Source organism: Pholcus phalangioides, unplaced genomic scaffold, assembly GCF_987345545.1.
Source record: "Pholcus phalangioides strain wild (caught in Gottingen) unplaced genomic scaffold, Ppha-v1.0 ptg000015l_1, whole genome shotgun sequence".
Taxonomy (NCBI): domain Eukaryota; kingdom Metazoa; phylum Arthropoda; class Arachnida; order Araneae; family Pholcidae; genus Pholcus; species Pholcus phalangioides.
The window spans coordinates 23,853,226-23,867,846 of record NW_028301608.1 but is presented as its reverse complement, the minus strand read 5'-3'; the positions used below and the strand labels follow the sequence as shown (position 1 = coordinate 23,867,846).

The 14,621-nt window shown below is 35.6% G+C and overlaps 1 protein-coding gene across 2 annotated transcripts in view; it reads left to right on the top strand.

The window, feature by feature from the left end:
* The window catches only part of trx (histone lysine N-methyltransferase trithorax), a 115,857-nt gene that overhangs the window by 53,116 nt on the left and 48,120 nt on the right, over positions 1 to 14,621 (top strand). Inside the window, exons 14-21 of one of the 2 annotated variants that reach the window (XM_089243199.1) lie at positions 2,331 to 2,445; positions 2,565 to 2,620; positions 4,088 to 4,145; positions 6,173 to 6,351; positions 6,460 to 6,985; positions 11,021 to 11,079; positions 12,341 to 12,436; positions 14,372 to 14,561. In XM_089243199.1, the coding sequence (XP_089099325.1) occupies positions 2,331 to 2,445; positions 2,565 to 2,620; positions 4,088 to 4,145; positions 6,173 to 6,351; positions 6,460 to 6,985; positions 11,021 to 11,079; positions 12,341 to 12,436; positions 14,372 to 14,561 (1,279 nt within the window). The remainder of the gene's footprint in view (positions 1 to 2,330; positions 2,446 to 2,564; positions 2,621 to 4,087; positions 4,146 to 6,172; positions 6,352 to 6,459; positions 6,986 to 11,020; positions 11,080 to 12,340; positions 12,437 to 14,371; positions 14,562 to 14,621) is intronic. The other variant, XM_089243200.1, reaches the window with a different exon arrangement.

The window sequence follows — 14,621 nt, the reverse complement described above, 5'->3', positions numbered from 1 at the left end:
AAGCTGTGATAGAGAGAGAGAGAGAGGTATTTAAAGTTCCACAGGTCCCTGTGGAACAGTGAACTTCTTTTTTAAACTCATGGCCCTGAGATTCTAAGCCTCTGTGGAACTCTCAGGTCCTTGTGGAATTCTGGGGGTGGGGGCTTAGAATCTCAGGGTCATGAGTTTAAAAAAGAAGTTCACTGTTTTAAACAATAATTATTATATTTTGCTTGATTATCATTTGTAATTTCCATAATCATGTTGCTTAATTAGTACTTTTAATAACAATGGCTATTCTTAAAACTGAACAAATCACAAAAATTTACAGAATCAGGAAAAAATAAGTTTTTTACTAGTTTGTAATGCATATTAATTAAATGAAAAACCTTATTAAATTAACAATCACACCAAGCAGTCCTGACCTGAAGTTGTTTCTGATTGGCAGGGGTGAAACCCTTATAATATTGTTTTCAAGGTCTAATAATTGCAATGTTCTGAAGATGGCTCTCCATTGCAGGGCAAAACATGTAAACCAGGGAAAGAAAATTTATATTTTTTGTCTTCACAAAACATGTTTTTCTATTTCTCTAAATTAAAACCAAGCAAAGTTTCTTTCAATTTCACTTTTTTTTATTTAAAATTTTGAATTAAAAATGTATGGACGTAACTCTGTGATTCCCCCACCTCAAATCTGAATTTTTTATTTTGTTATTTATTTGCATTGTATACAGAGCTGTAACTAGGCAGGTACAACAGGTGCACCCGCACAGGGCCCACTTGGAGTGGGAGCTAGAAGAGGCCTAAATTCAAATTCTCTTGCATAGGAATGGCTAGTTACGGCCCTGATTATATAGTTTTCTTTTTCTTTTTTTTGTCTGTTATTGGCATTTTGTATCAAACTCAAACATGTACATCAATTCTTCCCTCTATGATGTTTTAATTGTATTGATTTTTTCTAGCAAACATGAAAATTTATTTCATGATGAAATAGTTCATTTCCAATAATGTTGAATTACAAACTAACTTTGACAATTACCTTGTATACTGGCTGTGTATATTGTTGTATGACTGACTCTCTACGCAAAAATTGTATTTCATAGTTTATGTCTAAGCTTAGTGTGCTTTGTTTCAAACATTTGATAATTTTATCATGAGTTGATGTTATTGTTCTTTCATGATGTTTTCCTGAATGTTTTCTTATTTTTAAACAATGTCAAATTTGCACACATCTAAGCATTTTGAATGAGGTTCTTAATATAGTTAATGCTGGTCATAATGACCCCCATCGTTCCATCGAAAATAAATGTTATATCGGGTGTCATTATATATATATTTATTTATTTATACAATCTTGTTGGCCTTGTAGGATAATGCAATTGAATGTGACATAGATAATGTTTGATATTTTCAAAAAACTAGTAATAGGTGGGAGAGTTGACAATATAGAGCTGGGGAGTCAATCTGTTTCATTTGCCAATGGTATGAGAAAAAAAATCTATTTAAAGCAGTCAGTAGAAGCAAAAATAAGTTATTTTATGGGAATGGTCGAGTCTGTTGGAGATGTAGGATGATTTGGCTAGAATACCAGAAGTATCAAAGTTGATATGACCATGGAAAATCTTGTATTGTAGGTTTAGTAGAGAAATAAGATGAAAAGTAGAGAGGGATTGGAGATTTTGTTTTTAAGTTCGGACACAGAAGCAAAAGGTGACCAACAGTTGTGGATTTATTTTGAATTGATTCTGGCTTATCTATAGCACTGAAGGTTTAGGGTTCCCAGATTTCAGCTGTGTAGAAATGTACAGGAGAGATATAAGTTTGGTAGCAGAGTAGTCATATCCCAAGTGGAGTAAAAGTTGCAGCGGAGGAGGAAGAAAAGTTTGTTGAGACATTTAATTAGAGAGAAATTATATTCAAAGGAAAACATGGGGAAGCTTTTATATGAAATCATTTGAAACTTATCCTAACTAAGATGCCTTGATAACCAGGCAGACTCATCGTTTTTCATCATGGAGCAACAAAACCACTTTTTTGTTCAAAGTAGTATGTAATCATTAAAAAATTGCTGGAGGGAACAGGCATTGGCTGTAGCAATAATAATGACATCTCACTTCACATAAAGGTGGTGAAAAGTTAGCTTGGGTTTCCATAATAGTCTTAATCCTACTTGTCATTGCAATGGTAAGGCCATTATAACGAGCGTTGACTGTATAACCATATGCATTTCATTATGCCAATTTATTTTTAATAAATGTAAGTCATTACTTCATTAATTTGAATAATTATTTCATTACTGGCGAAAGTTTTAATATTTCATTTTAATTACACACACACACACATATATATAGGTTTGTCCTCGATGTGTTAAATGTAAAAGTTGTGGTACAACAGTCTCTGGAACAGGTGGCTTCTGGAATTTTGATGTATTGCTATGTGTGAGCTGTTGTAAGTTGAAAGATAAAGGTGAGAATGTTCATTCATCTGTTTTTCACTTTAGCTATATTCTGTATGTTCTTATGTTCATGCAATTGTTATGAATGAATATATATTTAAATGCAAATGTAATTTCTCTTTACTTCAAGGTAATTACTGCCCACTGTGCAACAAATGCTACAAAGATGATGATTATGAATCAGATGTAAGTAGTTTTATTTTTGCATTAATCAATTTTATCTGATACCATAATTACTATGAGTTGTTTGTCGAAAGGTGTCTTCCTAATTAAATTCATATTTTCCTTTTTTATACTTTGAGCGTTATATTCTTCATGAAAAAATTGAAGACTAAACTTTGTAAGCGCAAAAAAAAATTCCAATACTGTTTTTCCACATCAAAGGGTCAAATGAGCAATGCTTTATAATGTCAACCTGAAAAGTGCCTGGTAGTCAGTCAAGAGTTTTTACAATTTACCAACATTTTTCCTTTTGACACTTACAGTGTTTACCACTTTTACCCTTTAATTGTAAAATCTAAATTTATTTCCCTTTTTTGTCTTCTCCTTCAGTAGGCTAATGACAACCTTTTTTAATTTGAAGCATAACAAGGTTAAGGAAACAGTTATTCTGTTTCCTTGATATCTCTGGCTGAGAAAAAAGCCATCTATATAACAAGGTTACTTCATTCATATACACTTGTGTTTCAAAATGTGTGCAATATCGCCCCCCTGGTGGGCAATGGAATGGTCTGGAGGGGGAAGATAGAAGCTACAGGTATGACATAGGATCCATGTGGGTTCGTTTTAGGTGGGGCTATGAGAGAAAAAAAATTATGAAGAAGGGGGGCAATGGTACAAAAAGTTTGGGAAACTATGATATACACAGTATGTATGAATCTTAGCTATTGGAGAAAAATTCCCTGTGACACACCACAACCTGGAATTGTCCCTTACCAATCTACACTGGTGTGTCCCCCTTGTCAAAGCAGTCGATTGACGGCATATTGATATTTCATAATAGTCATAACGTATATTAAATTCCATCTACAATGACAAATCCTTTATGGTGATTTTCTTCTCTCTGAAAGATTGTTACAGTCGACGCTCATTATAGCAACCATTCCATTACAACAACCAGTAGAAGTAAGTCCCAAATGTTTTCAGAGAACGACTATCGTATATGACTTACTTTTGATATAACAGCCCTCCCAATATGTCTGTTTTCGACGGAACGAAAGGGGTCATTATATTGAGCATTGACTGTATATAGAAATTTCATTGCTAGTGTTGAAATTTATCATCAATTTTCATTTCAGTGTCTGTTTTCAACGATACGAAGGTGGTCATTATATTGAGCATTGACTGGATATAAAAATTTCATTCCTTAATACAGTGTTTAAAATGAGTGGTAGTGAAACAACTATGTAGCCATGTGGCCACCTTACCAACCTTTAGTTGACAGACCTAAGGTTTCATTCCTTGCTTGAGCACAGAAATGTTTAAACATTTCTCTGGCATCAACTTTGATTTGCAGGCCCTCACTTAATTAATGCTGACTAGGATGCAACAACATTAAGATGATTATATTGAAGCAATTTATCATTTAGTGAATCATGTATATAATTTCTTTCTCAAACTTTTTTCTCATGCTTGTGTTGATTCATTTGACAGATGATGCAGTGTTTTAAGTGCAATTCCTGGGTTCATGCAAAATGTGAAAGACTATCGGGTAAGACAATTAGATAAATTGGAGAGAAATTTATATAGGAGATGAATATTCATATTTAAAGTCATAGTTATCATAATAAAATTTATAGGATTGCGAAAATAATGTCAGTAACGAATAAAAAATTCAAATAGGCTTTGTTAAAAATACAAGAAATAATTGGACATTTTTATGAAAAGGTCGGGGTGGCCAAAATTTTTTGCATGAAAATACAGAAATATCCTGGGAAATATGGGTCATATGGTCACACTACATGTATGAAAATTGGAGGCATTATATGGTCACACTACATATATGAAAATTGGAGGCATTATATGGCCACACTAATATGACTAAATGCTTTCTGATTCTTTTTATTGAAGGCAAATTTCAATGAGGCTTTTCAAATAGACGTCATAATCATCATCACTTTGAGTGTCAGGTAAAGGGTGATCCTCATAGAAATCAGTGTTAAAATTGCAGATTTTAGTGTAGAAATGCGGTAATTTAGTGGGGTTTTCCGTCACATCAATAATTTTAAAAATTGAATTGAATCTTTGGTTTTTAATGTATTGAGCTCGCTTAAAGATACGAAGCCTAGAAAATTAACTATAAAATAATGAGCCAGACCCACTTTTGAGGTAGATATTCATGCAATAACATTGATTTCAAATTTTTATTTATATCTTCTCAAGCAGGAAAATGAGAATTAATGTCTCCGTATTGTCTTATATTATCCAAGGAATAATCAGGAAGTCGCCATATTGGTTACCTTGTGTGTCCCTCAAAAAAAAAAGGGAAATATCACATGATCCAAAAAACCTTGTGCTGTTCCAAGCATAAAAGGATTTCTGCTTATAAATGTGATTTGTTAACTAAAGTACACAGTTGATACTGTCTACAAGTTGAAATGGAAACTACATAATTGTTTTAAAATTATATATCTTTAGTAAATTGAAATTTTAATCTTGAAATTAAAAATGAGAATTTTTTTTTAATTTTTTATTATTATTTTTTTTTTTTGAAATTACAATTTTTATTAACCATCATATTGAATGTCCTTGAATTTTTAAAGTTAGTCTGGCAAAGTGCTGGAATAGTGCTTGCATTTTTTTACTTTCAAAGAGTATAAACCATGTAATATATTCCGAACATGTTGCACATAATGTATGTCATACTACTGACGTTCAAGACTAGTAAGTTTACTTTAAATCAAATAGATCTCTGAATTAATCTCTTACGACTTTCATGTATACTTATGCATCGGATATGATTGTACAGTAAGGCCCAGATTATCCAAGCCTCAATCAACAGAGTTTTGGATTTTCAGAGGTACTGTGAATAAGCTCATTTAAAACATTTGGGTCAGTTAAACATAATACCTAGAATTACGACAAACTCATTCACTGAATGCTGCAGTATGTAACAAGATCTCTATCCCCACTGGACAATATCTCCCTTTTGGGGGGAGGTCAATAGAACAGATCAGAGGAACAATAGAAGCTACAGAAACAACCCAAGATCTTATGGGTTGGCTTGGCCAGGAGGGTAATAGGAATTTATTTTTTCAGAGTAGGAGATTGATGAAAAAATAAATTTAGAAGACTTTCAACTAGGGTAAACATCTTGAAACTTGTTGCCCCCTGAAGTATTTGAGAATACTTGGTAATAGAAGGAATATAAAGACTTCATTTCTAAGTATCGTGTGTAGTCTTCAGAATGTTGTAAACTGTGAATATGTTGCAGTATTCCCTATGTATTTAAACTATATCTATTTGATTATTTTACTACACTATACAGTAATTAAAATAACTTTTGTATAATTTTAATTTCGAAAATTTATGGTTTTAACTATTTGATTTAATGTCGAAGTTCTATAAGGTTTGAATTATCTAAGGTAGATCTGACCAATATTACCTCAGATAATCAAGTCCTGTAACATATGATTTGAAGTTGGGGAAAAAACATGTATTTTTCTTTCTAGTCTTGTAGTTCATATCAGATCTAATTGTAAGTAAATTTTAATTTATATACTTTCTATGTTATTGCAGATGAGGAATATCAGATTCTATCTTGCCTGCCAGATAATGTTATATATGTTTGTTTTTGTTGTACTACTGAATTTCCTCCTGCTTGGCGACTAGCAATAGCTGATGCTCAAAAGTCAGGATTAGTATCTGTACTCAGTACATTGATGGCAGCTCCTTGTACAAGACATTTGAGTAAAAAAGTAAGGCTTCTCTGGCAAAACTATGTTGTGTTCACATTTTTACGTAGTTTTTTTTTTTTTTTTTTTTTTTTGCTTTTGGCTGATTCTTGTTACTGTTTATCCAAACAGGGGCTTAACAGAAACCAAATCAAGTCTTCACCACATGATATACAGGAAAAAGTTGCTACTTTAACATCAGGTCATTCAAACAATAACGCCAGTAAGAACCTGGAAGAAAGTTTAGATATTGAGAACTATTCTTTGCATACAACATCACCAGAAAATAGTCCAGAGAAAAATTCAGCAAGTAAAGATGCTTGTGACCAGCATCAATCAAATACAGATGTTTTCTCCAGTAAATCGTCATCGAGTATTTCCTCTACGACAAATTCTGTATTATCGAGTGTGAGTAATGCTGCTCATTCATCGGATGCAACTTCAGTTTCCAGTCATCTATCGCTGGAATCAAAACTTGCACGGAGCAATAGTTCTTCTTCTGCAATGTCCAATAACTACAGTGAAAGGGCATCAATGCGTGCAGAACAAAGTGAGCAGTATGCAGAAAGTATTTCTAGTTGCTCATCTCGATCATCTATTCGTTCTGATTCCCCTCTGCCTATTCAAGTTAGGTGTAAAACTGTCTCTGGTCCAAAAAGTGAGTGATATTAGTGAATAAATGATTTTTTTTTGTATTTATGATGGCATAATCCATAATCCTTTATGATGAAGCAAAATTCAGGTGGAATTACCAATCCACCTGGATTTTGCTTCATCATAATTTAAATGTATACGGAACAGTAGAAATGCTTATACACTCATTGCCATAAAAATTTGCGCACCCAGAAGAAGTCGTCAAAATGAAACGAAATTTTACACATGTAAATACTACGTTGATATAAGTAAGTGATTAGAAAATCCAAGAAAAAGGATCATTTATTGCAGAAAAAAGTACAGATGAGCAGATGTTTTAGTACTCTGTTGGACCCCCTCTAGTGCGAATGCACGATGTGATACGAGCGGGCATTGAGGCATACAAGTTCTGTATGATGTCCTGAGACATCTCGTTCCACAGTTGCTGTAAATGAAACGAAATTTTACACATGTAAATACTACGTTGATATAAGTAAGTGATTAGAAAATCCAAGAAAAAGGATCATTTATTGCAGAAAAAAGTACAGATGAGCAGAAGTTTTAGTACTCTGTTGGACCCCCTCTAGTGCGAATGCACGATGTGATACGAGCGGGCATTGAGGCATACAAGTTCTGTATGATGTCCTGAGACATCTCGTTCCACAGTTGCTGTAAATGCGCCCCTAGTTCAACCAACCTCATAGGGTGTCCAACTTGCCGTCCCAAATTATCCCAGATATGCTCGATTGGTGACAAATCTGGGGATAGAGCAGGCCAGGGAAGGGTGGTAATGTGGCGGAGGCAGTCTTGTGACATCCTTGCTGTGTGTGGCCTAGCATTGTCTTGTTGAAAAATGGCTCCTGGGAGCCCTGCCATGAGTGGCAACACATGTGGCTGAAGGATGCTGGGCTGTCATTGTGCCATGGATCAATATTAGGGGTGACCGCGTATCGTAAGCAATGGCACCCCATACCATAGCTTCCAAGTCTCCCAAATTTTTCGGGAATCTCCCGCTTCATCGCTCGACCTCCCGAAAAGTTCTTAAATCTCCCGAATTTTTAAGAAAATCACAAAAAATCCCTAATTGTCCCTAAACATTCCCTACTTAATTTTAAAAAAATCCCTGCTTATGAAAACAATCCCTAAGGAATTTCTTTCGGGGCATGAAGACTCTTTTTTTCCCCTTTTGAAATGACGCCGCACGTCGTAAATGGGGAAATTCCCTTTTTAAGGAAGTTTTACAAAACCCTCTGATGGTAACAAGAAAGTTTGTCTTATCGCGCAGGGAAATGGCTTAGCAGCCATAGTCCTGGATAATAACTGAAGATTATAGTGACGCGCATATGGTCAAAATTTCTTTTGTTGAAGTTACGTACGTGCGATATAACAAAACATGAATACTCATAAGCAAAAACATATTTAATCAATTTTAAAGACACTTATTCCGATGAATTTCCTCTCATCAAACGTTCCAGAAGAGGGCCGACTTTTCCTTTTTGTACAAGTTGTGTTACGGACATGATCATCGGTCATGGAAAGACTGTAATCATTACTCGTGAAATGAAAAAAAAAAAAATCAAGCAAGTGTCTTAGTTAGTGTTCCTCAAAAATTGACGCTTTTTTCCTTCATCTTCCGATGATTTTGGGGTCATTCACGCAGAATGTTTGTTCGCAGCGTTTCTGATTGAACACAATATTTATTTTTACATCACTGAAGTTTTGGCCTCCAATTTCACTTGTTTTTCGCATAGGAATTTTATTCCCCAGGGTTTAACTTCCATGTTTGTACAATCCTTATTTTAATTTGACTTCAGTTTTTGAGTAGGGATTTTATTCCCTACACTTTAACTTTTATGTTTGGAAAATCCCTATTTTATTTGGAAAAATCTGTATTGTATTTATTAGGGAGTGGTTTAAGCATAAAATACGGGTTTGCGCGAAAATCTCCCGAATTTTCATTTTCAAAAGTTGGCAGCTATGCCACACCATGACACCAGCTGTGGAAGCGGTGTGTCGCTGTAAAGCGAAGGCAGGATTGAAGCGTTCACCACGGGACCTCCACACACGAACACGATTGTCATCACTGCTCAAGTTGAATCTCGATTCGTCGCTGAAGTCGACCTGGTTCCATTCCGTTGCAGTCCAATCCCGTCATGCTCGACACCACTCCAAACGGAGGTGTTGGTGGGTGGGTGTCATTGGCAGCACACGTAATGGGCGCCGCGATACCAGATGTCCTTCAGCCAGGTGCCTTGCGATGGTTCGGGAAGACACAGGGGCCCGTAGTGAAGCTGCTGCCTGTGTCTGGATAGCGGCCAATGAGGCAGTTGGCTCTACACGTGCGTTTCGGATGATGTGACAGTCTTCTCGACGCCTGGTCTGTCGAGGCCGTCCTGAACCTGGTCGCCGTGTAAATGACGTCTCTTCTGTCCACTGGTCCCAACACCTCCTCACAATAAAATCAGAACGGCCTAGTTGACGAGCTACTCTCGCCGAGCTGACCACCCAGCTTCCATCATCCCGATGATTCTTCCCCTATCGAACTCTGACAACTGCTCATATGGTCTTCGACGGTGGCGTAATGGCAAGTCTACCTCAGCATTTCCTTTGCAAACAATTAAATACACTCCAGCTAGCTCTGCTTACCTGTTTTATACTCCAAGGAAAACGAAGTTCAACGCCCTCTAGTGGCATTACGCAATGCGCAATCACGCTGCATTTCTAATCATTTGCATATCTGCCCAACATGTACCTTCAGGCCAACTTTCGTTTCGATCCCACAATTATTTCTTGGTGCGCAAATTTTTATGGCAATGAGTGTATATACCTTAAAACTTTTCCATATGGCATTTGAGCTTTCTTTGTGTTCATGACAATTTTTTATTTTGCAACATATTAAAAAAATGGGTTGAAGATAGGCAATTTGATAGGCAATTGATATTGTCAGTAGAATTTCAAAACAAAAAATTATATTGAGGCAGGTTTTTCTCAGGCCAGAGAGAAAAAGCCATTTCCAACTCTATCATCACATCTCCCGGAGACCATTTGCTGAAGTTAAGGGAAGGATGCTAACGCCTCTACCCCAGTGCCTCACACCACAGTGCATGAAATAAAGAAGACAGGGTCGTGTCTCCTGTGGTGTATATGGTAGAGCTAGCTCATTTCCCCTGATTGGCAAAAAGGCCTGGGCTAAGTTCCTGGCAGAGAGCAGATAACTTTTTTTCTGAGTTCAACTTGACTTTTTCCATTTCTTGAAAAAATATATTGTTTCATCTCATTGTTCATGATGTGATAAAAGGAGGGTTTAACAGAATCAATAGAAATTGATAATAAAAAATTCTGTCTATGGGAAGAAAGGCCTGGGCTAAAGAAATGTATGATGATTATATTACACATCTTAATTTGCAATTTACCATTCAAACATTTTAACTATTATGCTACACCGTGCTATTATGCTATGCACAATTTTCAGCTATGAAACTTTTATTTGTATATTTTTACCTAATATATAGAAAATTATTAGTATTTTCAGCAATCAATTGAATTATATTTTGATTCCATATTCTTTCAGGCAGTTCTTTCTTTTTAAAAGTTCAGAAATATATCGGCTAAATGGTAGGACACGATATGTTTCCTACATAACTAACACATATTTTGTAAAAAAAAAGTATCATGCTCATAAAGTTTACTATTTTTTTCTAAATATAAATTATTCTCTGCTAAAGTTTCAGGGTTGGTTGATTCATTTATGTCTTCCCCCCCCCCACCCCTCTTTTTTTTTTCTTTTTCTATGAAATCAATTTATTATGTTTATTTGGTTAAAAATGCTTGATTAGAAATTTCTTCAAAAAGTTTGGTTAATTTCTATACCAATGCTTGCTACCCACTCCTATTTAAGAAAAAAGGCATGATTTAGTGTATTTCAGCATAATTTTAAGTCATATCGTTTTCTTTGATCATAATCTAAAAAATATTTTGGTAATCTCAACACATATCAGCAAGTGAAGTTGGGTGAAACCAAAATTAAAAACATTTTGTTTTTTGTTTTTTTTTAATTCAGCTCCTGAAGACTTGCAAACAGTTAAGAGGAAATTAGCATCTGGCTTATATAAAAGCATTGTAAGTATTTTTCTTACAAAGATTTATAACTTCTGTGTAAGAAAATCTTATTGGGTGATCAAATTTAATGGAAGAAAAATACAATAAAGACTTTTATCCAAGGATGATGTCACTCTCCGCTATCCATACGAAGGTTTTTTAACAGCTGGCTGGTTTGTAGATGTTTTTAGGAAAAAGAGAAAATTCAACTGCCCTTGTGTGGGCAGTTGCGGAGAATCCAACCCATATTAAAGTAAGTTGGATACAGGAAAGGAAAGTGAAAGGATGTGGGTTCGATTCCTTGCAAAGGTAGTTGAATTTTCTCTCTTTCCTAAATATATCTTTGCATCGGCCAGCTGTTTAAAAAAACATGATTCTATATATATATAAAAATAATTTGGTTCCGGATTTTAGAATTTCATCACATGGTTGTTAGCTTGACTTTCCATATTTAAATCATTTCTGTGACCTATATTCATTCTTTCAAAATATAAATTGAAAAGTTTGAAAGTACAAGTAAGGAACTTAACATACAATAAGCCATGAAAAGTATATAAATATTTGTTGTGAGTGGAATGCCATACATCATAGTTTTATTATGATTAAGCAACTTACTACTGTTTCGCTACAGAAGGAGTAAGTCACTTTTACTGAAAATGTCTCAGTTGTTGAATTTTCACTAAATGTACAACATGACAGCTTCATGTCATTAGGTATAAATTTAAGGATGTATGAAATTAAAATATGTTTGAAGAGCTTTGAGTTTACGTGGATCGGCTGTAAACAATCACTAGAAAAATATTTTATGTATACTGTGGATTAAATCTAGACTGAAAAAAATTCTTATGAAGAATAAAGGTGCCGGTGTTTAAAGCATGTTAGGATTAAATAGGTTGCTTATGAGCTATGAGTGAGAAGCTTTTTCTTTCAATCTTTCATTGGCAAATGAAAGGGAGGGGAAAACAGATATTTTTTTTTTTAAGAATTGCATGCTTGAAATTCCTCCTGGCCCTTTCACACAAAAATTTATTGCTTGCGATTTTTTTCTCCTCCCCAGGATTCTCTTTCCTTTTTTTTTTCTCAACTTATATTTTCATTTAAAAAAGATATCTCTACCATGTGATGGTATTTTTGCTTGTATTTTCACTTGTTTTTTTGTTTTTTTTAATTTTGATTTAAAATTATTTTTTCATGTGTTTTATGTTTTGTTTTATTTTGTTTTGTTTTTCCTTTTCTATTTTATTTATTTGTTTTTCCTCTTGTGTTCGTTTCCTGTAACTAGAAAGAATTTTATGATGAGCTCATCTGCTTGTTTAACTCAAGTGTCTGTGATGGACAGAAAGCTGATGGACATGTTGCCAAAAGACTTTTGATTGAGGTATTGTGGAAATTCTAGATCAGCAGCATTTATTAGAATCTGAATAATGTGTTAATTTTCAGTTACCATGATTCGATATCATTACTTTTCTTGAATGATTCTGTAAATTGCTCTAGCACAGATAAACCTTGGTATGATATCTATCACTTTTTAAAGAGCCCCAGTTGTAATACACTGAAGAGCCAAAAAAACTGGCATACCTGCCTAATATCGTGTAGGGAGCCCGCAGAAGTGCCGCAACACGACGTGGCATGGACTCTACTAATGTCTGAAGGTAAGGTGGTGGAGGTAATTGACACCATTAATCCTGCAGGGCTGTCCATAAATCCGTAGGAGTAAGAGGGGGTGGAGATCTCTTCTGAACAGTATGTTGCAAGGCATCCCAGATATGTTCAATAATGTTCATGTCTGGGGATTTAGGTGGCCAGCGGAAGTGTCTAAAGTCAGAAGAGTGTTCCTGGAGCCACTTTGTAGCAATTATGGACGTGTGAGGGTGTCGCATTGTCCTGCTGAAATTGTCCAAGTCCGTCGGATTGCACAATGGACATGAATGAGTGCAGGTGATCAGACAGGATGCTTACGTACCTGTCACCTGTCAGAGTCGTATCTAGACGTATCAGGGGTCCCATATCACGCCAACTGCACACGCCCCATACAATCACAGAGCCTCTACCAGCTTGAACAGTCCCCTGTTGACATGTAGGGTCCATGGATTCATGAGGTTGTCTCCATACCCGTACACGTCCATCAGCTCGAAGCAATTGGAACCGAGACCAGGCAACGTGTTTCCAGTCCTCAACAGTCCAATGTCAGTGTTGTCGGGCCCAGGCGAGGCGTAAAGCTTTGTGTCGTGCAGTCATCAAGGGTACACGAGTGGGCCTTCGGCTCCGAAAGCCCATATCGACGATGTTTCGTTGAATGGTTCGTACGCTGACACTTGTTGATGGCCCAGCATTGAAATCTGCAGCAATTTGTGGAAGGGTTGCACGTCCGTCACGTTTAATGATTCTTGTCAGTCGTCGTTGGTCCCGTTCATGCATGATCTTTTTCCGGCCGCAGCGATGTCGTAGATTTAATTTTTTACCGGATATCCGATATTCACGGTACACTCGTGAAATTGTCGTACGTGAAAATCCAAATTTCAGCGCTGCCTTGGAGATGCTATGCCCCATCTCTCGTGCGCCAACTATAACACTAGGTTCAAACTCACTTAAATCTCGATAACCTGCCATTGTAGCAGCAGTAACCGATCTAACAACTATGCCAGACACTTGTTGTGTTATATAGGCATTTCCGACCGCAGCACCGTACTCTGATTGGTTCCATATCTCTTTATTTGCATACGCATGCCTGTACCAGTTTTTTTGGCTCTTCAGTTTATTTCAGTTTTTAAAATTCATTACCAAGAGAATAACGATTTTTTTATACTTTCTTACTTCTAGCTTTATCTTTGAATTCCTTAACCACTTATATAAAATAAGAAAACCAGAAACAATGTATGTTGTCATTGCAAATATAAAATAAAAATGAATAAAATCTGATTTAAAATATAAACCACAATGAACCCTGATCCTTTTGTGATCGTTTCAAAACATGACAGTGGTTCTCAAACTTTTGGCACCCATGGCTCCTTTGCCCAATTCGTGGTTTATCTGTGGCTTTCCCCCCCCCCCCCCCGCCCTAAATAGTTAGTATATATTTTTCCATATGACTACTGCAAATCATAAATAGGCACACAAATCACAATGTCTCCAGCTTTGCCTAAATAATAATCAGTGGAACCTACAGATAATCTGATGTATATCGTTAATTTGCTTTTAATGCATGACTCATGATTACTTATTCAGTCAGCATTGCATCCTCTTTGTTTTCACTTTGTGACTCTTGATTAATTAACCTCTTTACTGGATGGTTTCTTATTTTATGTATTCACAGGAATTTAAAGACAAATTTCCTTGGTTTAAAATGGACTCTAAAGTGTGGAAAGGTCATTCTTCATTGCTCTCAACACAGCTGTTACCACACGCTGTTCTGCCACCTCATGCTGATCATATCTATGCACAATACCTGATAGAAAACGATAATAAATGCTTTGAACAACTATCAAATTTCAGGTTTATAAATGGTAAATATATATATATTTTTTTCAAATCACTAAATCTATTTGTATTTTTATCTGGTGCTA